This window comes from Seriola lalandi, unplaced genomic scaffold (assembly GCF_002814215.2).
Source record: "Seriola lalandi dorsalis isolate HSWRI2012SDOR001 ecotype SW California unplaced genomic scaffold, Sedor1 jcf7180002054570, whole genome shotgun sequence".
NCBI lineage: Eukaryota > Metazoa > Chordata > Actinopteri > Carangiformes > Carangidae > Seriola > Seriola lalandi.
Window position 1 is genome coordinate 1,249,774 of NW_019525123.1, and position 27,207 is coordinate 1,276,980.

General features: G+C 40.3%; 2 protein-coding genes across 4 annotated transcripts in view; both read right to left on the reverse strand.

Annotated features, from left to right (window-relative positions):
• The window catches only part of ncoa2 (nuclear receptor coactivator 2), a 56,421-nt gene extending 39,017 nt beyond the window's left edge, over positions 1-17,404 (reverse strand). For all 3 annotated transcript variants that reach the window (XM_023416908.2, XM_023416909.2, XM_023416906.2), the window contains exons 1-2: positions 17,259-17,404; positions 3,640-3,725 (exon numbers count right to left, since the gene is read on the reverse strand). The gene's annotated coding sequence lies outside the window, so the exon portion shown is untranslated. The remainder of the gene's footprint in view (positions 1-3,639; positions 3,726-17,258) is intronic.
• A 1,565-nt stretch (positions 17,405-18,969) lies between these two features.
• On the reverse strand, positions 18,970-26,815 carry tram1 (translocation associated membrane protein 1). The gene is made up of 11 exons (XM_023417020.2): positions 26,540-26,815; positions 24,816-24,879; positions 23,605-23,726; positions 23,395-23,511; positions 23,237-23,295; positions 22,522-22,606; positions 22,154-22,224; positions 21,829-21,933; positions 21,508-21,651; positions 20,793-20,944; positions 18,970-20,568 (listed from the first exon to the last, which is right to left on the reverse strand). The coding sequence occupies exons 1-11, from the start codon at positions 26,660-26,662 to the stop codon at positions 20,498-20,500; spliced, it is 1,113 nt and encodes a 370-aa protein (XP_023272788.1). The 5' UTR covers positions 26,663-26,815; the 3' UTR covers positions 18,970-20,497.
• Between the last annotated feature and the right edge of the window lie 392 nt (positions 26,816-27,207).

Consider the following 27,207-nt stretch of genomic DNA (forward strand, 5'->3'; position numbering starts at 1 on the left):
AGCCGAGCTGCAGGCACATCACCAGATGAAGGGGGGGGGGGGGGGGGGGCTTTAAAAAACACAGAATCACCTATTCCAGTCATAGTATAATGGAGGGAAAAAACGGATGTTGGGAGAAAAAAAATCAGTGTCTGATTGCCAGGGGGAGAGGGCATGTGCCAGTGTGCCATTCCTGTAATCATGTGGGTTAGAAGGGCTTTGATTATAGAGACACACCCAGTGCTTCTGGTGCTCAGAGAGTGCTGGGCATGACTGTGCATTAAACTGCATCAAAAGCTATTGGGGAAGTGTTTGAAGTCTCCTGCACTATAATAATGAGGGCCCTTCTGGAAAGTGCAAAACCACTGTGGGGCTCTGAACAATGTCTCGCTGGTGTGTAATCTGTCCTCACATGGCTTCTTGGCACAACAGGCCCCGAGAGAGAAATGGTGAACAAGAGCGCACCAATAAAGACTGCTTCTGGAGGGCTGCAACATGGGCCATTTATTTCCCTCCAAACTGAAGAGGAAATCATGGCAGGGGAGGGTTCCAGAGGACTCAGGTCTTCTCATTTTACATCTCAATATTTGCAAGGGTGAGAAAAAATGCTGCGAGAGCCAAAACACACAGAAACGTGTTGGAACCATGTCAGATGGTATTAAAGACAAACATGTATTTAAAAACAATATCGATTTCAACAGAACGCAACTTGGGTGGGGGTCTGCAGTGAACTTTCGCCCCGCTGACAGCTGCTGTTACCTTGAACCAGATGTTGTGATATTAGGTTTGGGTCAAGGGAGAGGCATAGGGAAATGGAAGGAGAAATGTGATGATGGATTGAAGGAGATTAAGAGCAGCTGAAACCTTGAATCTTGGGTGAATTTAACGAGACCTGAGTGATGGGCACGTCACTCTGAACATACAGAGGAATCAGATCAATGACTGAGAGCGAGCTTGGGAGAAAATGAGAGATCAGAGTGTAGAGATAGGAGAGGAAGATGGTGAAACAAAGGGAACAAAAACAGGTCATGAGCCTTTTTCACAGAAAGGTTCACTGAGTATATGAGGTGTATTCAGTAGATTCTGAGTGTCATTTTTCATAGACTCCAATCTGTAACTACAGTACCATATAATAACATTATTCAAGGGCATAGGTTAACTATCAGTTTTCTCCTCAAGCTCCATTTCCTTCACTCGCCCTCTTGTGCGCACTGTCCAGTTTTCAGAGTCAGCTCAATGACATTACCCCTCCCACCCCCACACCAGTTATCTGGGTTACTTGGTAAGAAAAGCAAAGCAATTTTTTTCAAATGACGTGTCAAAAAAAACCTGACACAAACGCACATAAACACACTGAGAGGTATGCACCTTGCCATCTACCAAGTCCCACTCAAGAGCTTGTCCACTCTTGAATCACTGCAAGGTAATGGCTCTAAAGTGCTGGAGTGCAACCAAGAGCCAGGCCACCCATTTACTGAAAGCTGATCACGCTCATGAATCTTTTACACAGGCAGCCACTTCAGGATGTCGCAGGATGGGAAGGGGAGGGTTTTCTGTATAATAAGCACAGAACACACTCCTGCATGGGGTCAGTTTTGCAAACCCACGCCCGCAAAGCTTGGTAACTGCCTAAATCAAATCTGGACCCGACCCTTAACGTTAAACAAACACACAGGCTACAAAGTCACTCACTTTAAACATCATATAGATGGTATTTAAGCAGGGCTTGCATGACGGCTGGTCAGAGGTTATCTTTTGTTTTGTGTGATGTACTGTCCAATTCAGATGTGTAAAGCACTCGCTCAGTCAGCTTCCACTTTCAGATGCAATGCACAATGACGTGACGAAAGATAACCAATTTTGCAATAATCATCTGTCCACATATTCCAAGTGAGTGCCCAGTTCAAGATGATGAACTGAGAGGTTGCAACAACAAAAAAATTATTAATTAAAATTATTATTTATTTCACATGCTGACCACCCGCATTTACCTGTGCCCATACCAGCAAATTAATCCATCACATATAATTTTTGTGGGTTACTGGTGTAGGACAGGATGCTGTGCTCTGGCTCTCAGAGAGAAACAGTGGAAGGAAAAGAGAGCTGGAATCAAGAGGGGGAAGAGAGACAACGATCAAAAGATGGTAAAATTGATTAACTGGTATAAATAAGCACCTCTCCACAACAATCCAGTCAACAGTTCATCTGTGGCTGTGAGCATTGCCATGGGGGAGACTCAGATGTCACTACGGGAATCAGATTATTATATAAGGTGAAATATAGCGACATCCTGAGCTGATCTCTCATGCTTATTTGTTTTAATTGATCAGGATTGCTATATATCTACATCTGTGATCCTCTTGTTTATTGTAAGCTATTGTGCAAACACCCTGTTAAACACTGGACACTATTCCTAATTCGCTGTGCCACCGTAGAGTGGTACAAACAATAACCTATCAGTTTCAATTTATGACACTGACATACTGACAGAGTGTAGCCGCTTTAAGCAAATAAATAAATTTGCATTTTTCAGTTGCACTATAAAGTGCTTCTGTTGGCATAAAATTGCATTTAAACCTCTGCATTCTGTTCATGACACTCACCTGTCAACAGATATTATACAAAACAGCGCAGGACACTAAAAGGAAGCTGAATTAGCTTTACCATTTTATTGCAGGTCATCTTTAAGCTATGTGTGCACTGCACCAGCTATATTACATAGGAAATATAAACACTGGATTGAGAGTCTGACTGCATACTATTAGATGACTCATACCAAGGGCAAGAAAACTACACATATTCTAATACAGAACTAACTGCAACCAAACTTATGTCACCCAATGCAAACCAGTATTCTGATGATAAATGTGCTGAAAATGGTGTTGTAAGAACTGCTGGCAATACAGTAATCCTAAAAGACACATTCTAGCCAGCACCATCTGAACTGTAACCTGTAAAGTAACACAGCCTTGCAGCAGGAATGATAGTTTTAAGAGTCGAGCTTTTTTCACACAAGATAGATGAATACTGCCGACCAAGGGGACTATTGGATGCAGCCCTCACTTTTACAAATCGGTTGGATTTGGACACTGCCAGGCACAAAGAAAAAAAAAAAATGTGGGACTGTGTGGAAAATAGGGGGGAGAGAATTCAGCAAGCCTCCATCTCACAGTGTTATCTTTACAAGTCAGGGAGATCCTGAAACTAAATCATGGTTAAAAACTGAATTCTGATCTATAAACAAAGTTTTAACTATGTGGCTCATCTCTTGGCAGTGGAAAAATGACTCAAGGCTTTCATATCAAAACCATCATCAAAGGTCTTCCCTCATAACTAGACAAATCTTCTAAGAATCAGCTCAGAATACAAAGCATGTCCTGGGAGCACTTATCCAATTAAATAGCATAGATAGGGACACAAGCCATTGAAACAAATGTTGCAGGAGGGGACACGTGAGAATGTTTTCACTGACACTCATAAGGTCAAGTCTAATCCCTAAAAAAAGAAAAGAAAAAGAAAAAAAAGTTTTAGTTTTTTTTAAGTTTAGATGTTTGCATCATCTGTGCAATTGGTCATTTTGTGTTTGGACAGAGTATCCAGTTGCCACACTGCACAGCAAAGTTGCGTAAAAGGAGAGTTGGCTTTGGCTATGCTTCTCACCTTGGTTTCAGTCCAGAGAGTCCCTCAGGCCATTGCTGCAAGACGGTAATGCTAGGAAACCTTTAAGCATCATCCACTTCTCCCTGCTGGAAGAAATAACAGCAAAATTTGGATATGCAGTACATAGAATGAATCAGCACAAAGGTAGAACAGTGTATTATGACGGAACACTCTAGCTGCAATATACTGTGCTATTGCTATGTTTAAGACTAATCTATTGATTATTTTTAACAATTTATTTATTTACATTATTTAAGTTCAAAAAGACAAAGCAATACAGAAAATCCTCACAACTGTTAAGCTGGAACTTGAGAATTTCAGACAATTTTGCATGAAAATCTACATGACTGACACAAATAATTAGTTATCAAAATAGTGGCTGATTAATTCTTAATTGTTTCACTCTAATTATGTATTTCAATTATTATAATCTTGATGCTTTTTGTTCTGCATTTTTGAATAGCTTTTATTTCCTGCTATGGTTTAACAATGCTTCGAAAGTACCACAATTTGCAAACAATAAACATCACACAGTGATACCACCACCCACACTTAGACCTTCAACTCAGGACATGGACAGCTCCAATGAAAATCACATCAAAAAACCAAGAGAAAACCTTGAAAAGAACTACTCAGAGAGGGATACAAGGATGCTTAGGTCTATTGTGGTGTCCTGGTTGGGTAAAACCATCCAACCTCATGCTGTCAATATTTGATTATTCACACAAATAACTAAATTACTGTAAGCTCCCACAGTGAAAACTGCATAAGATCTGCATAGAAAAACTATACTACAGCATGCATATTACAAGTCATACTGCAAGCTCTCACAGCCAAACCCCACTGAGCAATATTTACTGACTCATCAGTTTCAGTACACAGCTGAAAAGGGCTAATTAGAAAGAAAACGGGTATTTCAACACAAAATGCTGTGTAATGCCTTTGTACTAGGATTGTTTGTGTTGTCAGTCAACAGAATGCAAAGCCCAAGTGCATACACCAAAATGTCAAACCCTTTCTCAACAACTTTAGTAACTTTATTAAGTTAACTGTTAATGTGCTTCAAACTCACAAGTCATCTTTATCTAGTGCTAACTGGTTGCATTAAGTTAGCATGGAGCTGCAAGTTAAGCGTCTACGTCTAGAGTCCTTTCATTTCCTGGGGGACCTCAAGGCCTATTACATTGTGGAACACAGTGTGCCTTTTTAATCACGGCACACAATTAATTAGACAGGAGAAAAGTTTCAATTTTAAATCATATTCCCATTTGGATAATTAGAAAATGCAACTTTTAACTAAAAAAAAAAAGGACTTTGTCAGGCTATTTGGCCATGCTGAAAAAAGCTCTAAATGAAATGTTTTCTGTGGAAGAACTTGTCTTGTAGTACATGTAGCCTGATGCAGGGAGAGCCAGCCAGCCCCTCTTGGCCTGGGTGATTTCTCCCAAATACCTGCCAAGTGAGCCAGCTGAGGAATGCACTCACGTGATGTCATGTGCTGACATAACTGAGAGTAAACCGATTCCCCTCTTGAACCCTGCGCAAGTCCATAGCTGGAAGCCATGTCGAAAGGTGATATTCAGTATTCTGAACTGCTACACACCACACACAAACAAGCTGAAATCTGTGATGAGTCAGGGTTTAAAATAGAAGGAGACTAAATGCACAGTTTAAATATAATAATATATAATACATCGTAATACTATCAAGAGCTTGATAGTTTTGAATGACACAGTCAATCTGATGTTTTTAATGTAATTTCATAAGTCCGTATTTCTCAACTCCACCTTCCTCTTTTCCTTTTCCCTTTCCTGCATGGCTCTTAGTTCTCATCCTCTGGAGGAATTTCCTCTGGGCTTTAATGCTGTCACATGCTCAGTCTCAGTCCAGCCCTTGATCTGTGGACTGAGTGACAGAATAAGGCAGAGTGTGAAAACACTCTATTGAACTAGTTTAACTGTAATCATTTTTAAATGGCCAAACTGGATCAGAAAAACTCCTGAGTGATAGATTTCTTTTACAGTAAGATGAGTTTGTTCTTTGATCATAAACTTAAGTCAATTGCTTCAATGATCCACTTAATAATAGTGAATTTCTTCTCAGAAAATCAATGAGCAGCTACAGTAGGGAGAAATTACTCCGAGAGCAAAACAGAAAAAACACTGTTTTGTAAGCAATACTGCAGGGAGCATCTGTCAAGCAGTTACATTACTTTAACTGACTGCTGGCATCCCAGGACCCTGGTGTATCTGCTGATGACATCAATTCCCTTTATATACTTTTACATGTGAGGTTTATGCCCCATGTGAGCCTGTATAGGCAATATTCGCTGTTTAAGACTAAACCAAACCACCTCACACATATTAGATCAGCTGAACCATGCCCATGCTTCCTGTGATATTAAGGGTGGGGACCCGCTGGTGACATTAGTGGAGTGATACAAGACCAGTGGCAAGTCACACCAGAAGTATGCATGCACAAATGCCTCCATGCAAGTGTGCAAAGCATCGAGACACACTGCAGCAGAAGCTCTCATAAGGAAAAGAGTGTGTTCCTTGGGGAGCTTTCTATCCTTGAAGGGCTATTCTACTTGGCACAATAGTGCTGACTGACACATGGTGTAACCTAAACAAAAACAAACTGCCCTGCCAAGCCTGACACTGATCTTCAGCAGCAACATTAATTGAGTTTCATGTTACCCTTGAGTACCTCCATGACACATTCGATGAAGCTACTTGTAAGTTAAAAATGAGGCTTGTTTCAAAAAATAAAAACACAATACAAATATGCAAAGTCACAAAGACAAATGAATCCAGAGTAATAGACACCACCACAGTAAAGCTCACACCTTCTCCAAAACCTGATACTGGATCATGGGAGTATCTAATTTGCCCAATACACTCTGAGTCCAACCATCTGTTGGTATTTATAGGGAGGTCAAAGATCATCAGGTTAAAAGTTCAAGCTCCCCTTGAACAGACTGCAGCCAATTAAACCATAACTGGTAATAGACAGTTTCATTACCTTACCACCTATCCATTTGGGACAAAACAAAGTGATATCAGTCAGTTCCAAGTGAAACAATAACATTTGTGAATGAAACTGAACAGAAAAAAACCCACTATAAACTGAGTGACCTAATGACTACAACAGATTTCACGTCCAAGTTCATACGGTTTTGAATCTGGTACACTGGTACAACAAGGAATTTCTGACACTGGCAGAGTGAGCATGGGCGGTGATCAGAAATGTTTTCTAAAGTCACACCTTGGGAGTAGTTGTAATCCTTTCTTTCTCTCGGAGTTGGCAAAGGGCTCCCTCTGGGTGAAAGGCTTTGTCACCCAGGCTGAGCTAACAATGCTAATGAGCTGGCTAACAAGGTTCAGATGGGACAATGCTTAGATAGTTCATGTGCTAGAAATTGACCATAATGGCCAGGTCACAGAGGGGCTAAACACCAATGGAGCCCCTACTGGGTGCTTTTTGAATGGTCCACTGATGGCCTTCAATTCAATAAGAATTAAGACTGATGCCTATCCTAATGAAAACACCTGGCCTTTTAGCTCTAGTCACAGTAAGCTTTGGTCAAGATCGCCTTCCTAACCAATAATCAATAGATTTTTTTTTGGTGGGGGGTACATTTGGGCGGTATGTGGTACATAATACGATTAGATTATTCAGCCAAACAAAGCTCTCCTCACATTTATATTCTGAAACAAAGGTGACAAAAGTATCCATGATTCACAACAAATTGATCTTTTGACAGCTTAAAGGTTATGAAGTGTTATTTTATAAGGACACAGCTGGTTTAAACCTATGTACTTGCCATGGGACTTTCTCTAAGAATCTAAATCTTTACTGCCTCAGTTATGTGACGTCCCAGAACAAGGCACCTGATACTCATTTAAGTCAGTGGAGAAGTTCAATAACAAACATTACAGGAATGTGGTTGTACTAGGTTTCTGTGGGGAGCTTTTAAGGTTAACATATCTTAAAAGGACAACATATCTAGAAAGCACCGATGCTCAGGAAACCCTTAAAAGATATGAAGAATTAGACAGGATGTTGTATATGTGTTTTGCCTGAAACTGTCAGACGTTAAAAAAAAAAATGGTACAAGTTTGGCCTGTCATGCTTGAAATTCTCCTTAGCCATGACACCTTTTTTGAACAATGAAAGTGAAAGTATCATTACTGCTTGAGGGTTGCATTTGTTTTACAAACAAAATGAGGTACTGAACTCTGTGCACACGAAATATTGACACTTAGAGGGTTTATTTGATACATGTCAAACAAGTTATAACAAATTAAATAATGACTGTCATAAACATAATGCTCTTACTTGTGTTAATATTAGCATAAATATAGTATATAGGGTATTCATCTACATTAACAATAGCATATATTCCAGGCAAACAAAAAGTGAACTGGAATAGACTTCTATGTCTTACTCAAATATGACTAAAGCACAACAATCAAAAAAAGAATTTGTTTCAATTTGAATGTCTTGTAAAGAGGTTCAGGAAGAGAGAGGCTACTGAAGATTTAAACTATTTTGACTGATAATCCTTGAGTCTTGGTAAGATCAGCATATACACAGATCCTCACATAAAACAGTGGCATTTATTACACTTTGGAACCATGCCAGCAGATTTCATTGAGCATCTCTGATGCAGATAACCCTGCATAACCCTGTGCCAGGTGCCCTTAAATCTGTTGCTCCAGCAGCAACTGCAAGCTACTTCAGCTGAGACCTCGGGGATGGTAAACACAAATGTGTAAGAACCATAATGAAACTGATAAGATGCGTCGTAAAGGGTGAGTCATAATGACAAGAGAAAGCAAATGTGTGTATGTCTGCAACTGCCATGTAAATGCAGAGTTGCAGTGTGTGAAAGGGTGTGGGCAGAAAGAACAATTTGTATGCACAGCTGATTGTATCATGCTTTTGAGACAATCTGGAGCTCATCTTGTAACTGGTCTACATGTCAACTGCATATCTATTGTGTGTGTCCACCATCTTTTATTGCCTCTCACAGTTTGTAAGGAATTAGTTCCCATGGAGGCCTGAGGCTATACAGTGGAAGCAGACTTCCAGGAGGATAAGGAGGTGCCATGTTAGCAAAGAGGGGAGGGGAAGAGGAGATCAGCTGACACAACTATGTCACTTTATCAGCCACAGACTGAGACAATGTGACAGGCCAACACTCAGTCTCACAGCAAATGCACACACAAAGGTCTGACAAATCTGCAAGACACTACTAAACAAAAGTGGTTAAATTCAGATTTAAATTAGGCAGAGTAAAGTAGATAGGACAGATAGAGGTTCTTAGCGTTTTCCTGCTCCACTGAACCAAAGTGTGAGCAGGGTAATAATCTGTGGAGCACGTTTAGGGGGAAGACTTTAAACCCCAGCATTACCTGATTAAGAGCGCTGCTGCTCTGACAGTGGAACATGTAATTGGACCAGACAGAGCAAAGAAAAAAGTGAAGCAGCCTTCTCGCCCTCTCGCTCTCTGTCATTCTCTCCATTTACACAGTCCCCTGCTGAAACACTCGGTGACAGCCAGGTCAGGTAGACCCCACAACTAAGGCTATTTAACCTCTATTTAGCAAAGCAGGTCACTGACAGAGTCAATAATGGGAGCTACAATAGTGTTTTTTTTTCAGGTTGAGTTTACTGGGAAATAAATGTTTATATCACCACGTTTGAATCGAATCTGGTCTAAAAAGCTGTATAAAACAAGATAAATTTTTGTCACGTCCTTCCCTTGCACAGCAATACATCAAAGTATGTATTGTTTCATGTCCATACTTGGATTAGAATTACCAACAAAGGATTAATCTACAAATAACAAACAATGTGAAGGATTATTTCGCACTAACAAGTGAACTCCACTATTTACACCCTAATCAGCCATCTAGCACTGATAAAACCCTGCCAGGTCAAACAGGACTCTGGTCTTCATTTCAGGCACAGGTGGAGTCCATCTGGCTGTGTATCCTGCTTCCCATTAATATTTAAGTGTCAGATAAATTCCAAAAATGCTGGTGATTCATTAAAGGTTAAGGATGGTCATGTGATGATGAGGAGATGAAGAACAGGGTGACATCTTCTGATATGTTTTAATTCTTCATCTGCTGCCTTCAAATCTATTTAGGGTCAAAGATCTCCCGCCCAGCAATGTGTGTTTCAAACTGAGATATTGTCAGTCAGCTCCTGTAGCAGGAGCATCAGCGTAACATCATGGCTCTGCCTCTCCTCTGTAATTCCCTCTCCAATGAACACGTTTGTTTTGTGTTCCACTGCCAGATGAGATGGGAATCGGTTTTGTTTTGACGGCCCAGATCTTCAGGTGCCAAAACCACAAATCTCTGGAGTAAAGGAGTGAATAGAAGCACTTTAACATGCAAACAAAAACATGCCCACTCACATAGTCCACGAGGGACAAATATATGTAATTTTGCAGTTTGGGGAAAATGTAATTAAATCATGTAGCATTTCAGTGCTTGCGAATATGAAGTTACCTTAATAATTTGAGTGGATATTAATAGCATAAACATACAAATACCAAAATTAAAGGATTTTTAAAGTCACCTCTGGAAAAGTTCAGGAACTTAAGCCCCAGTATTGTATTTTTCACTCTGTTATTACAGACAAAACAGCCTTTAGCTAACTAACATGGCGTGGGGGATGTACCCACAGCATCTTGATTTAGAAAACATATGTAGTGCATAGTCAATGCTAATTGTATTCAGGAAGAGTGGAGAGAGAGAGAGTGCTTTCATTCCTCTTTACCCCACATTAAAAAGGACATGACCTGATTTATTTTATCTAATTACTATCAACAAATCCCATGAAAAGCAAACCCCAACAATAAGTTATAAAAAGGAACCTGAAGAAATTAAAGTGCAATATTCTCTTCTTAAAATCAACACAGCACGTGCAGTTATTTTCTCTCAGCTTGCCAACCTTGAAGATGAATAAGCACTGAGCCTTCATGTTTGCATTATCTGAACAACTTGAACATAAAATCTCTAAATATAAAACCTAAATTCTGTACAAGTGAATGAAGTCCTGGCAATCTAACTGTATCTCACAGATCAATAAAGGAAAATTCTTGATGGGTGCATTATGCATTTTTTTTTTTACATATTTTACTTTGGCCCTGGTATGTTCAACGAGTATGTTAGTACATGTTTAATAATGTTTTGATGTTTTCTGTTCTCACTTAGATTCTGCCTGGTCACCACCAATCAATAACCCATCTAACGTGAACCTCTAATCACCACCTCTATTCCTCATTCAGAAAATGTTTCATTTTCATAGTTATTAATAGAAAGTCGTTTATCATTTATTATCAGATAATTTGCTGATTATATCTCACATTAAGAAAATTAATCAGTAGACTCTGGTCTATGTCACTGTACATTGAGAACCTTTAGAACCAATTGGTAAAGTAAATTGTATGATATTACACTGGCACAAGAAACGCATTTATGATTCCTGAATTATCTGGATTATATAGACTATTGCTAAATTACTTGTTAATTAAAAATAACCTGTTAGATACTCCTGCATGTCAATCAGGTAATGAAGAGCTCATTTACATGCACACCATGTTCACCTATTCACATTGCTCGTTTCGTTCACCATTTATGGTTCATAGTGGGAGTTAACGGGCCGTGATACGAGGCTTGTGAACCTGTACAACATTTTATGTTCTCTGTGATTAATAAAAGGAAAACAAGTACTTCAGCTGATGGGTTTGTACTTAATTTAGTCTTAATATTAACCTACTGTATACCTCACTGTACAGTACTGATGGAAAACACAGGTCAGCTAAGGAGATTCCCTCCCCATGCTGAAAACAGTAGAGATAAAACAAGCAAAACTATATTATAGGTCACTGAAGGAACACTGCTGAGTCAGCAGAGAGCAAGAGAGAGAGAAGGGAAAAAGAGATAGAGAGGGAAAGAGAAATCACGCTGATCAGAATTTGACCCTCACAATGTGTACAGAAATGAAAAGCCTGAAACTGAATCCCCACATTCCTCTGGCTTTATGACAAGCGAGTGAGAAATGCTGCTGCTCTGCACGTCATTCCATACTACCTTAGCACAGCCTGTGATGGTGGTGAACGACTGCTCTTCAGCTCCACTCCACCACAAGACTGTATACTAGATTTTCTCAGGACTGATTCACACTGCATATTTTTGGACCACCCACCCAACTCTAGCAGGCAGCTTGCTCAATCCAAGTTTTCTCTCCCTCCCTTGGTGCCAAGGATTCCACCCTGGGCAGTGGGAAAGGTGCCAACCACATGCTAGCACCCTCGCTAGCACCCGATGCCACAAACACATTGTGGCAGAGGGAAGGGCAATTCACCCACTCACACAAATTAAGACTTCATAACACGCTCCCCAACCTTTATCTACAACTGCATCCTGTCCTGTCTTGCTTTGTGTTATTACACCTTTGATGACAGAAAGAGCAAAGGAGGCTCAGCTCTTCTTAATGAAAATGAGCTACGTACATGCTCAAAATAGTAACAGTTATTAGATGTAACATATTGTACATCTAAGCAATACCAGCCTCAGAACACAAGGAAAAACAGCTGCAGAAGCATTGTCATGCAGTCATGTGACCTCTGTTGTCTCCTCTATTCAAGCCAAACTGGCTAAGGGCACCTTCTTTGCAATGAGCAGTAGACACCACAATATCATTTAGCTTGGGAGATCAATATGCACTTTGCTGTGGCTGACCTACATAAGTAGAGGAGCGTGGACTGTCGAAATCATTGGATTGCCTGTGAGCCTCAAGATCCTTGGAGCCCTGGAGGAGTCTCCATGGGAGTAGAGGATGAGGCAGCCTACGGTGTGATGTTACAAATCTCAGTTTTAAAAACATTACAGATTTAAATAACTCACAAATAACTAGCCATATCATTCTAACATGAACTGACTGCCATGGGCAATTTCCCCACCAGAAAAATGATCTCAGACAAGTCAAGGACACTTCGACGGTGCATTTGTTTGCCAATTTACAGTAGCTCTTAAATGTTCCAAGAGCTAATTTGAGCTCAATATTATCATCAAACAACTGTCACGGGAATCCCTTCAATCAATCCTGAACAAACCCTGCAATTTAGCGTCTGCCTGACAGTACTTCTCTTCATTGTTAAATCTTCAACTCTATCATGACAAGCACTGTACTTGGATAATTTTTGTATAACACAGAGAATCAGTTAAACCGAAAAAACATCCTGTACAGACTGCTGTTAACAAGACAGGATCCACTCTCGGCACAGATAGATGGGTTGGCTGATTTGAGGTCAGCTAAACAAGACAATGACAACATGCCTTGAAGCAAAGAGGGAGTAAATACTCCCCGCTCCTCCTCTTCCATGTCAGAGCCCTCTCAGCTTTCCATCAAACATCTCTGCCTCGCTTTATACATCTCTCCTCTGTCATTTCCCCCTCCTCTCTCCCTCTGCTGTAAAAACCTGGCCATTACCCCACAGCTCATCCCTCACGCCCACCCAGGACCTGTCACACGGCTGTTTCCATGACAACACAAACGCAGAAACAGCAGGGTGAGATGCCCAGTGAGACAAGGCAAACGGATACCAGGGGGAGGGGTGCATCATGTCAGGAACACGCAGTGGACCTTATATAGCATGTGATGGACAGATAACACGACGTTGCCGGATTTGTTACAACTAAACTTGAGTGGAAGCCACATGGTTTCTGGTGTGTTTGTTTAAACTGTGTAAGCGTGCAGCCAAGGTCTACTGTATCTTCCAGTATGGGCTCAATCATTTAATGTAATCTATTAAATTTAAAATGTATATACATAAATTAATAAATCAAAGACAGTTATCTTTACTGGCCTGGCAGGAGTAGCGTTTGCCGAAAGCAATAACTCCTTGAATGGAATGTGCAGATTTGAGCAAGGGCAGTAATACTTTGCAACATCCTTATGAAAGCGCAGATTCTTACCAGCCTTTCGGCACTGGATCTTGTCATTTGACACTGCTTTTAAAAAAGGAGCCCAGGAGTACAGAGCCTGTGTGAGACTGAGGGGTATGGTGTTGTTCAAGAGGTGGCCATACTAAGCGGTAGAGACAGGGATGTCATTTTCCAGCCTGGTTCAAATGAGTCAACTTAATGTTGTTAGCAAAGAAAAGTGTATGGAAACAAGAGAAGCAGTGTAGTTCGCTGGTAAAATGTGACAATGTTTAAAACAGGATTTATGTTTAAATCAAACATAAGTGTTTCTTACATTGTTTAGGTGTCATACATCATCATAAGCTTTAAGATAATGCAAAAGTGAAGGTTTGAGCTTAATTAGCTAACTATGAGCTAAATTTGTATTTTACAAAAGAAAATAATGAGTAAAGTATTGAGGTGAGTGTGAATGTGTTCATTCTTCTAAAACTGATTATGATTTGAGTGGGGCTTCGGTTACAAGCCTGAAATAAGTTCACATGCTTAAATAAACCTTAATGCCCTATTAACAATGAGTAAGAATTACCTGGGGACCTCATGTGATTAGGAATTCACCTCCCTGTTGTATGTAATGCAATGCATTCATTCGGAATAAATAAGAACTCACTTGAAATTGTGCTTGAAATGCAATTCAAGTATGAATTAAAGTCTAAATTTAATTGCAGACTCAAAAAATGGGAAAAAATGAAGCCAGTGGACAGAATTGAGAACAGAAATTATTAATTATCTCAGGAAGTCCCCAATATAGAGCTCAAGCTCTTCAAATGTCGTTTCATTCAACCAACAGTCTGAAACCCAAAGTTTAAATTGAGTTTACAATCACGGAAGACAAAGGAAGCCAGAAAATGTTCATACTGGAAAAGCTGGAAACAAAGAAATTAGGCATCTTTGACTCAAAATGTCTGAAGATGATTTGTGAAGATTTTCTCATACAAATGCCAGCATAAATGACAAAGCATAAACGTTACATTCAATTTTACATTATACTGGGACTGGAGTATAAAAAACTAATTACTGGACTAACATTAGTCCACTAGTGACACAAAGCAACCAAGAACTGGAATTATATGCAGCAGAACAAGGGTCAAATGATTACAGTATCACTCAGGTGATGCAACAAAGCAACCTATCACAGGGCAAAAGTCAGTGATTACAAGATGATAGGTTTGTTTCCAAGTGCTGTGGAACGCACTGCTTTGTTTATGGAGTTATGAACAAACAATGAGAATGGAGAAGCCAACCATAAAGAACTAAACAGAAACATAGAAAGACAGAGGGGGTGTGAATGAAACTACAGGGATTAGTGGAGCCCAGAGTGTGAGAGGACAGCTAGCCACCAAGAGAGCAGGAGATGGATGTGGAGATTGTTTCCGAATGATGTGACAAGCTGGGCATTACAGTGCCACACACCTGTTGCTATAGCTGTAGTTTACTGTAGTGTGTTCAGGCAGAGAACTACTTCTAATAGCCATTACACGGGCCGTGCCAAGTCAATGTGAGAAACCCTCCAGTCAGTTATCCTTGTATAAACATCCTCATACAGGCACTTGCATACACGCTTGCATGAATTCCTGGACTGTCAATATCCCAACACAGTCATTCTTTTGCATTGTTATGTTGAAATCACATAAAACTACTTTTCCTAAGATGAAGCAAAGACAATAGCCATGTTATAATATTCTTAATATACAATAATATGTTTCTACCTCAAAAACAAAACAAACAACAAAAGCTTGGGCATCCAACAATACGACATACTGAAGCAACACACGTTTGCATCTGGACAAGACTGCATTCTCTTAGGAGAGGGCTATCACAGTTATCATATGCCTGCTCTTTGTCCTCATATAACACACTCTCAAAATTAAAATCAGGTCAGATTAGAGGGAAATTTTCTTCTTGACATGTCCTGTCTTCCAAGGACAAACATTTTGATCTCTTACTATCCACAAAAGAAAAAAATAGCTTTTTTTGAGAGTGAGTTTTGTTACACTGAAATGAAAAAGCCAATAACTTCAGGCACTATGCCTTGGAGATAAAACGCTTTTCAGGCTGGCAGGAGCAATATTTTTTAAGTGTTTAACAGGCAACACATGCACGCATTTGAGAGGAATAAACACATATCTTTAAACTCATAATTTTATATGCTCTAGCCTTTCTCCGTGTGCGGTTAATGAGAAATATGAACCACATGCCAACATTGTTTCTTTTAAACTTTCTTGAGAGTTTACTTTGCATATGCCTACCAGCAGGTCTGACTGAAATCCATCACATCACATCTTCACTGAAGCCCTGAAGTCGCAGCCAAACCGCAGCTGAACAACATGTCATGTTAAATCTCAAACCACTGATGTGACACAAGTACCGTGCACCATCAGGTGGGCAGAGTGATGCAACAGAAACTGCTCAACTGGTTCCAGGGATGCATTCCTCCAGCATTACTGAGAGGAGCGTTGACAATCACTGAAATGGCACAAGCTGTCTGCCTGTATAGTCCTGAATCAGTCAAGCAGGAGAGCCTTTAGAAGCAGTGCACTGCACTCTCAACACTGGCACAACAATGCAACACACAAGTCAACCCTCTAAGCTGCATTCCTCCATACTGCATTAGTGCCTTATATTTTCATAGAGCATCTTCTGTATTCAATTAAAACGTCCTGCCTCTATTTATCTCGACATTGAAGCCTACGCGAAACTCTAATAACTGTATTGCCACCTAATTATTTTTAAAGATTTTCTGACGTATTTGGAAAGCTATGCCACAACATTCTGCAAGCACCCTGCAGACTTTTCCTCCTCCAATCTTGAGTGTAGAACCACTGACAACTTTCTGAGTACTTTTTCGAATGTTTGAAACTACTGGTTTAAGTGTCAAAGTGTTCACATTGTGGCTTGGCTGCTAACTAGCCTATTAGTACAGCACCTCGACAATGCATAGTAACGCCAGCCAAACACAAGAGAAACATTAGTTCAGCGAAAATGATAATGGTCCCTGCATCCTGAACAAATGCAGAAATTTCGTCAACTTACCTAATGTAGCAAGTAGTGAAGAGGCATGGTTAATAGCACAACAAACAAGGTTAACAGCCCGCTCAAACACATGGTGGGGAGAACTGTCCTGACTCTCTCATATATTCTGACAACGACGTTCAAACAGCAAGACTAGCCTACAGCTAAACAGTTAGCATGCTAACTACGTTCCTGCTATACTGGCGAACTTCGCCCGGTGTTGTATGCACGGTCACTCGCTCACTCAGCACAAAAAACAATGACATATGAAAGTACTGTGCACGCTACATTTTACTTTACATTAAATGTACATGTGACCATACAGCCACCAAATAAAAACGGCGCATAAACATTGCAATAACTCGGTTGCAAGCTCGCTGTCTGAGCCGTCTAATTGACTTTGCTGCAGAAAACACTATTGACACAGTCAGCGAGCTTAGCCAAGAAGCTAGCGCTTGCTAATAAGCTAACGCCGAAGCGAGAGCCTGTGCCAGACAGACACACAACCGAGATTGAAGACCTCGCACTGGATCATGGATTTCACAACCAAAACACCACGTCCCGTCTCTACAAGGAGCGCCAACGCGTGTGGCTACTTACGATTTAATACTTTCGGCTGTGTCCTCGCTGTTAAATTCCGTTTATCAGAAGAAGCTCTGACCTTCGCGGTAGTGAAACAACATTTCTGCTGGCTAACTGTGCCGCCATGTTACTCCTGCTCTGCAAACCAATACTGAGTGTTTATCTGGCTGGTGCTATCCTCCCCCACACCAAACCACATCACGGGGCTCCAGCAGTATCAACTCAGTTACCGCCGGGGTTCGTGAGCAACCCCACAGCCATTTACCTGTTATGATGACACAGGACTTGCAAATTGATTCAACAGTATCAATTTGTCGATATTTAATTTGACACCCACTAACAGCTACTTAAAACACCACTGTGTCACGAGTGTCAGTAATGTTTAAATGTGCGTCGTGGTTTTAAATGTGGTCAAACTATGACCCCCCCACCCCCTATCCCAACTCAGGTTTTTGATTATAGCTAGACCTAAACAAAACATATTAAGTGTGTTATACACGTTACGCTAATATATCCACACCACTGTGAATACGGCTTACCAATTTGTGTGTAAATGTGAGGTCATAAAGATTTATGTCAGCCTGTAAAATAATGTGAGTAAGCGTTGTGCCGCAAATAAAAAGGCTGGTAAAAGGAATGCAGTTGGGGCTTCCCTTAATCTCATAAAGTTCAATTTCAGTCCAGTCTAGTTAATTTTAAGATGCTATAACACTTATCACTGGCAGTAACTAGTGATGAGAAAATGTGCAATGGGGGGCAAGAGTTTTTTTTTTCAACTGACACCATGCCATTTTGGTTGGTATTTTAAGGAAGGGGACTAAATATATTAAAACATAAAAGGAAAGCAAACAGTACAAGATCACAAGCGTACAACAAATAACCGTGTCCCACTTACTCTGCTACCTTGATTTACTGTCTGGTCAAGAATCCGTGGATCAATCCAGCAAGCAGGCGTATTCTTCCCATCAAAACATGTGCAACACTGCCACCATGTGGCGGAAAGGCAAAGCGTCAACACGGTGGTTTCCACATGTTTTCACGCACCAGAGTAAAATGTGGAATGCAGAGAAGAAAGAAAAGAAACCCCATGTAGACACATTCAGCCACTAACCACCATTAGTTCTCTCAGATCTTTCCACCCCAAAACATACTTGTGTAATCATTTCCCATGGCGCCCCCTGGTTTAGCAACCTGGGAGGAGTTTAAAATGTATAATAAAATGTACAGTGTGGCTGATTTCAGTATTTTTAGACTATATGTAGACTCATGTTTAAATTTGACCAACTAACTAAAAGCTTTTTATATTTCTTCCCACGATGTTATTCCTGGCGGCCTGAATGCTTACTTTCATGTTTGGAAATAGAATTGAATTACTGATTTAAATAAAAACTCAGTAAACTGCATAAAAAAAACCCAACAAACTAAAGTAAAACATTTGACTTTTTCTCATCTTTCTTCTTTATTTTCTTATTTGGAGTTACTAGTAGTGCATTCAAATCAGTATTCATAAAATCCTCCACCTTCTAAAACCCCATGATGTGGTGTATTATAGTGACATTAACTTATTCTCGTTATTCATTTTATATTTAGCACTGAACTTACAAGTCAAATAATCACCAGGCCTCTTCTTTCATGACAGCTACAATTCTAAATTAATTTGTGACATGTTTGTCACACATGTGAAGTACATACAAATACTAACACAGCCAAATAATGATTCTGAAAGCTCTTTTTCAATAAAACATTTTATTCCTTTGCTGGATAGATAAAACCTCAGGACAAGTTAAGAAAACCACTGATGTACTGCCAGAGGCGACCGTGACTCACTGCTGTGTGCCTAAAATTAGTAAATGGGTTTATTCTTTAGAATAAACCAGTGTTACCTTGGTGATTGATTCTCACAATACAGCTGACTGCACTCCATAGCTTTGTAAATTTGTTTTATGGCATGTAAGTAAAAAGGGATATATCAACAGTCACCCAGGCTCATTTGGCACAGTCAACAGTGGGTAAAGGTTTAGGGTTAGAGCCAAACAACATATGGTTCTCATTCCCAGTCCATGCTTTTACAACAAATCATTCTTGTGGACATTTTCAGGTAAGCCATAGTATGCAAGGGAAAACAAATACAATAAACCAATTTCACTTCAGCTACAGATAAAGAGGGACATACACAGTTCAATCAAAAGGGATGTTTCACCTGATTTTGTCCTTTTCACCTCCAATAAAATGATCTTACGTCGCTCAAAATGAAAACATAAGGTGTTTATTCATTAACAGCATTATAGGCAGCAATAGATTCTGTGTCATTTCATGGCTGTTGTGATTACAAAGCTTTTCTGAACTCCCAACAATCAAATATTACGTCTCTGTTGGAAGTTTTGCACAATACTGAACTGTGAATCTACTTGGGAGTATTACAGGGTGAAGTCTCCCATTTTCCTTGGTTGCCTTTACACACTCTCCCTTATTCTATCCATGAGTGGATATTGAAAACTACTTCCATATTCTACCTCGCTTTCCATCTAAGGTGTGTCGGTGAGTGACATGGTGAAAAACACTGTAACAATGTCTTGCGTTGTGGGTTTGAACAGTCTGTGATGTGAACCCTAAAGACGGAGATTCTAATAAGACTGTACGCAGCCTCCAGTGATGGAAAAACAAGAGATATTACAATAGGAAGTCACAAGCTCCCTATATTGTCCGCAAAAAGAGGGACAGGAGTCAGCGGAAAAGAAGGGGTGAGCTAAGCTAGCAGGTATAAATACAAGAACAAAATGGAAATAAAACACAAGCTGGAATACACAGTATTTGGGAAAAGCATGAAATGGCCTGACTTAGGGAGAAACATTAAACACTGACGTAATCATTCCTGAAATTTTAAAATTACACACCCTGTACAAAACAATCCGTATCAATAGGCACTTCTTAAATAAGGTCTTTTTTTCTTCAATAGTTTATTTCTGAATTTGTTTTCTTTTTTCATTCGTAATGGCACAGCAGAGCAATGATTCTCAAATCAAGGCGCGCTGGACGACTGGCGACAAGCAAAGCAAAAAAATGCATTCTGGCCCTTGAAGTCCAGCTGGGTGGTCAGTCCTGTGTGAGAGCTGAAAATGCATATCATGGTGGAGAAGTGGAGGGTCTGTTGGTTGGGCACGGCCATGGAGGCATTGGGGAGAGATGGTTCTTTGAGAAGGGGGTGGGGGGGTGGGGGTGGGGGTGTGTGACAGGATGGGCCGATGAAGGGAATGTGTTTATGATGACTTCTCTTTTCTTGCTCTTGGTGAATCGGCTCCATGGGAGTTCACTCCATTTACTCCATTGGCTGAAAACAAAAGAACACATCTAAGTTAGTCCCATGTAAAGAGTAGGTAAGCATGGATATTATGCATTTTAGATGTGGTTCCGTCTTCGTCTTCAGACTTGTTGGTTTCCTCTATTTTAACTTCATATTTCATTTTTGTCCGTTCAAAATATGCAGTAATTTGCTGAAGAATCCTTCATAAAAGAAAAGTAAACACACTCCGTTCTATGTCCTTGTTCCCTCACCTTTGTCTTTCTTTGATTTGCTCTTGGAAGGAACTTGTTTCTTTTTCAAGGTCTGAGCTTGGGCATGCTCTCTCCACCGGCGCAGCTGAAAGTTGATAAATTTCCACATCATGAAGGCCTGAGTGAGGCAGATAGCGGCCAGGACAGTTATCCTAGTAGAAAGAGGAAACAGTCAGTAAATCCTACTCGCAAATATTGGTCAAAAGGGGAAACCACCCTCAGTTACACAATATACAAAGCAGCCAATTATGGAGTGATAAAGTTGTTGTATTTTTGGTGTGTAGTTTTCTTGATTCCTTACAACTAACTCTAATTCCAGCAAAACAGACATGAGGTTGTGCGTGTAGAAACTGCTCCGTAAGAAATTTCTCACTTGCCTTTGCAACTGCTTGTAATGTGGTTAGACTGCATTCTAATATATTGAAGCTGGTCTTGGTGAGCAACTCCCTTCCTCTTCTACAGTGGAGCTCTTTCTGTGTCATTGCTGAACCTCAAGACTTACATGGTTGGTCTAGAAAGAAGCTCTTGTTCCTTTATTGTACAGTTGTAAAGTGGCTGACCTCATGTAGGCACATGATTTCCATAGCGGCATTAAGCTCTCAGTGTAATAATGCTATAGATATATTTCGTGGATTTTTGATGCTATGCTTCTGTGACTTTTTAAGTTAAAAAAAAAAAAAAAGTTAGTCCCATTTCTCTCCTCAGACACACTTACCGTACAAAAAGAACATTAAAGTTTCCTGCAGCCAAATCAAAGCCTTGGTTCTCAGCTGTGGCGAGGCCAAAGCCCACGGTGAGGACAGACAAGGACAGGGTGAGCAGCCGTCCGAGGACAAACAACACGGCCCATATAGTGAAACTGGAAGACAAGAGGACGAACGTTGTGATGCATTCAAGACTTTCAAGAATCTCACTAGGTAAAAATTTAATGGATTTATTTTTATATGCATACAAGTGAGTAACACACACCACAAAAAAAAGAAAAAATTCTTTCTTCTTCTTCTAAATTCTTTAAAAGGAGGAAATGAGAACTCACCCCATTTGTCTGTTCTCGTTGCTGAAGTAGACCAGGCGGGAAACGTGGAAGAGGAGCTCGACAAAATAGTGCAGCACGAGCAGGACCAGACACAGACGGTTCAGACTGGAAGACACAAGGAGACATGATTCTCCTTCAGTACAACTGACAGGAACAACAGAGGGGGGACACTACTGCAGAGCCTCTCAGCTTCTGTTCAGATTGCAAACAATGCTCCTTTGCTTGTAACTTGCTCCTGAGGGGCAGCGTACAAACAAAGGAAAATGTCACATGTTCCATGCAATCACACACAGAATTTCAGGCTTTCCTAAACAGCGGCTCTTACTTCAGAATGTAGGCGCCGGCAATGTGGACCAGGTAAAGGAAGATGTACACAAGCTGGCGTGGAATATCCTCCTAAACAGTAAACACAAAGGACGAGAGGCCAGAAAATGGTCAAAATATTTACAGCATTGTGGCTCTGCACATAGGATTAAGCAAAAAAAAAAAAAAAAAAAAAAAAAAAGGGGGGATGACTGTGAAACAATGCAACATAACCAAGGAAGTCAAACAGGAAATAGCCTAAGGGTCCACGCAGAATCTACACTATGTCATACTATTCCAAAATGATGGGCCCATCACATGCGCACACACACACACACACACACACACACACACACACACACACACACACACACACACACACACACTTACCTTCTTTGTCTTTTGGAAGTACAACTCTGGGAGAGCGTGTAACCAGTAGCCCAGCTGACAAATGTAGTAGAATTTCATCTGGAATCTGAATGAAAACAGGAGTTACCAAATTAAAAGTATGGTACCACTCTACAATAAGACTACCTTAATAAAGAATTTATGAATGATTTATAACTAGTTTACTAATTCGCTTGTTAACACTTTATAAATCATTTCTAAATTGTTGAAACACATTAGATAAAAACAGCGACAGTGACCTGTTGCTTGCCAAATAGCGAGCCCACATGTATCTGTACTGTTCCGATTCATATCTCATTAGTTACTGAGCTTTCTTTGTTTTCTCCATCATCCAGCGTTTGTACATCTGCACAGTGGATATTATTTATTAATAAGTTACAATAAGGCTCATAAATGGCAGTAACGCATTGGTAAGATTAATTAGTAAGTATTAACTTGATCTTGCTAAATAGTGAGCCTGAATCAATGTATGAAAACTGTTATAACTTGTTCATTATTGTTTATTTATCATTTATAACGTGTTAACAACCGCATTAATAACCTAATTATAAACCATTTATAAATCCTTTATAAGCGTAGTCTTATTGTTAAGTGGTACCAAATGTCCCAGCCACACTTGAAGTTCTTGTATACAAGTTAACAACAAAATAAAAAGCTCCAAACTGCACTGCCGTTTGCAAAGAATATGCCTACTTACGGCATTAGTGTATGGGGATATCCCTCCCACATGGTGACCGGATTGGACAGGAAATTTTCCTATAAACAAAGAGGCATTTCAATTACAATCCCGGACAGTTTTGGGGGTTTAAAACATGTGTAAACAAAAGGAAATGCCAGATGAGCTACTGTACGTACAGAGAGCAGGATGCTCGCGCCCCAGCCGAAGGAGAATAAGTAGAATGCGCTGAGCTGGCCCGACTCGTTGAACTTGCTGTGCTTGGTTTTAGAGAAGTGTTTCTTCCTGTTGATCTTCTGCAGGAATAAACAACAATAGCCAATGCAGGACTTATCACAGAGATTAAAACCTGTGTATTTAAATTGTGTTTGCGTGTTTGTCTGACTTACATCCAGCACATATTCCTGGATAATGGCGTGCATGATGATGGCCACCAGCATGTAGAAAAAGATAGTGGCCAAGTCCTTGATGCCGTGGTGGAAGTGGTTAATAGCCGTCTCCTCTGGGCCTTCTGTAGCGTACACACACATACACACACACACATACACAAGCCATGAAGAGGCAGCATGATGACCACAGTTTAAAAAAAAACCAAAAAAAAACCCCGCATATATCTATTCTTATCTCGCAGTGTGTTTTATTCGTGTCATAACGTTGAATGTATGTCAAATCATTTGAACAGCTGAGTCAAGTGATTCACAACTTTAATAACCTTAAATCCTGAGGTGAGAATGCTGGATTAGTGAGTCTCGACTGTGCAAGTATCACACCACTGTGAAAAAAGCAGACTCATAGACTGTACCAGCAACTGTCACACACAGAGACGCTTCGGTATTTCCAAACTTATATATTATCTATAGAGCTTGCAATTTGGTATTTGTTAAACACGGAATAATGTGATGCTTTGTAGCACAGAGACTGACGACACGTCAACATAGTTCCCAGCAGATAGTTTGAGAACACTTGTGGCTTGAGGTTTATTAATTACATAAAGAAATCAGTCCAATCATTTGTAAAAGTCAGCATCAATAAAGAAAAATCACATTATTGAATTTGTTTCACTGAAGGGAGATTTAGGTGCCGTGTGTTATTTGCTTTATTAGATACAGGCTGTAAATAAGTTACAGAGGGAGGTAAGTGGTGAGGTCTCACAGATAAGAACTAAATCACCAGCTTGCAGCTTGCAAACCTCCAGCCTGTACAACAGAGCACGAATAAACTCTGAGATTGTACAATTCTTTCAACGGTGTCTGGAGTTGGCAAGGAAAATGTTAACCTTGAAATGAGAAGGACTTGATTTGAGAGGCCTATATTACACCTTAGCCCAAATTCGCCCGGCACAACCTTGCCACGAGAGAACTTTATAAATCAGGCAGACTAAATTTAGCTCCAAAGGGGAAAAAAAAAAAAAAAAGGGTTTGTGTAAGGCCACGCAAGTACAGCTCTAGAATCCAAATGAGAGGCTTCCAGCAAGACAACTCTAAGAAAATGCTGCATTACAGCCAAACCTTGCATCATTACTCTTCACACATTCGCACATCATCTGAAAACATCTGCTCTCTCCACACGTCTTCTACTCTCCATTTAATCTTTAACTTACCGTTTGCTGATATGGTGACATTGTACTGGACGGTTATGAATAACACTGCAAACTTTGAGGTGACCTGTGGATGTGAAAAAACAAAAAAAAAACAAAAAAACAGATATTGGCAATGAGAGCTTGCACACATGCACATATGTGACAGTCATTTAAACAAGGATCAGACTTACGTGCCGAGCGCAGTTACTTAGTATTGCATTTATATATCAAGGACTGCTCACTGCAAGACCCATTCTGGAGTGACTGTATCTGTGACTTGACGTAACACATTGGTTTTAAACTTTGACACCAATTCATATAAAGTGACAGAATGTTTTATTTTAGCAGTATTTCATTGCAATTTTATGCTGGTAATAAACAAAGACACCCACAAACTAAGAGACCATATGGAAAATATCTAATATTATTGTAACAATAGAAAAAAGGTGATATAACTTGTTAAAGGGGTTTTGGGAATAGAATAAATAGAAAATTGAACAGAATAGATACAGGAATACAGTACCCGCTTTTCTTAAGAAACTATCTATGTGGATTAAAAACAATAATAATTATTAGTATTATATGGAGGTAATGGGATTGATTGTGTGATTGGTTATTAAATATGATCAAACCAAGTAAATGTATTTGAGAACTGAGCTGCATAAAGACAGCAAAATGAGAAGTTTAAAAAAAGAGGGGACGCTGCACAGTCCTTCACAACAAAAGAGCTACGTGTGCAAAGGATTGACACAAAGTACACACAACTGTCCACTAAATACACACAACTGTCCACTAAATACATACAACTGTCTGTGGCAGCATTTCAAATGGCAGTGAGTAAACGGCAGCCCGAAATGCTGCCATCGTGGACTTCACATACGTTGCAACAGCTGTTAGGTGGAGGAAAAAAAAAAACGGGAATTTTACTTTGGAAAACAAAAACAGGAAGTGGTTTTATTTAAGGAAGACTTGACGCTAATGGCGCTGCTTTTCAGTGAGGATGAAACATGCTTAAATTGAAACACACATACGAGAGAAAGTAGACCAGCGCGGAGACGAGCAGGGGGTATGAAAAGGTCCCGGTTGTCAGGCCGCAGGATCGAGTCGTATTTTAGACGCTGTGCAGCTCCGAGGATAACTTTCAGTTTTGGTGCAAGCGGGTTTCTGTGATGACAGCCCTCTCAGTCGTTGTATGATTGCCACGTAACACATCTTACGCATAAACTAACCAAGTCCAGACTGTTGCACAATATGCTAACAAGATCGATACAGTACTGCAAAACCGCAACACATGAGATACTCCCACTAATATTGTTGCACATAACTAACTTTGCTTCTTATGATAAAACCGCGGGCCTGTGTTTGAAATATCGATTTCAACATGGGAAGCAGCCAGATGGAAAGTCGACACTATAGTTCCCCACATCGCTTTGATTTGAAGAAAAAAAAAAAAAAAAAAAAACTTATTGCAGATGCCGGGCTACACGAACGAGTTGATGATCTCGTGAGGGTGACTAAGTCAAAAGCAATAGAGGCCATTGTTCACTGAAAACTTTCGATTACAGGAGGAAGTAGTGTGAAGAATAGATCAGACAGCCATGTCAGTTTCCAGGAGAACAGATGGGGAGTATTCGGCGTCCTGCCTACCACAGGTCCGTCCACTGTGCCAGCCGAGCAACCCCCCCCTCACCAGCCCCCCGAACAATCGACAATTAAAACCCATTCAACATGTGGACGGGACTTACCTCAAACATCAACCCGAGGAGGAACACCATAGCAACACAGGAAACAATATCTGCATGGTTCTGGATGACAAACTCATGGCTCAGCACCGGCGGATTCTTGTTAGTCTTTTTTCGGATCCCCATGTCGACACGATTCAACTCGACTTTTGCGTTACGCAGCGCAGATGTAGTCGCTTTCTATCAATCTATATTATTATCCTTGTGTAGGAGAACGCTCAAAGCTCCCTCCTGCTTCCGACAAGCACAGGGCCAGGCAGCAATTGAATGGCGTGTCACTCTTCTGTAGTGGGAGGGTCCACGGAGACGGAGCCGCTGCGCCTGACCAACGAGACTCTTTACGCACAGGAGAGACACAGCTGGGGCTCTCTATCGCTGCCTAGAGGTTTGGAGTGTCTTAAATACCTCCCAGTCTTCGTCTTCAGGCCCAATGGGAGATTTTGGAGTGACTGATCTCAGAAGGAGAGGTAAGGTTTTCCACATGAATTACAAATAATAGACGTCTTGACTGAACAAAGCCGCTTTACCAGCTGCACCCAGTTGGAAACTAGTTTGAGGTAGTAACAAATGCCCTGTGAAATTTCCTGTACTATCACACGTGTCAAAATCAAATTCTCACACCTTTATTTTTTTCCAGTTGATATTATATAATGCAAGTAAATTGTAGTTTA

What these genes read in the sequence shown, in the direction of transcription:
- tram1 (XM_023417020.2), bottom strand. Translation starts at nt 26,662, where the DNA reads ATGGGGATCCGAAAAAAGACTAACAAGAATCCGCCGGTGCTGAGCCAT. An exon ending in TCCTCGGGTTGATGTTTGAG is followed by an intron (nt 24,880 to 26,539) that starts GTAAGTCCCGTC and finishes TCACATCCACAG; the next exon opens with GTCACCTCAAAGTTTGCAGT. An exon ending in TTTAATGTTCTTTTTGTACG is followed by an intron (nt 20,945 to 21,507) that starts GTAAGTGTGTCT and finishes TCTTTCTACTAG; the next exon opens with GATAACTGTCCTGGCCGCTA.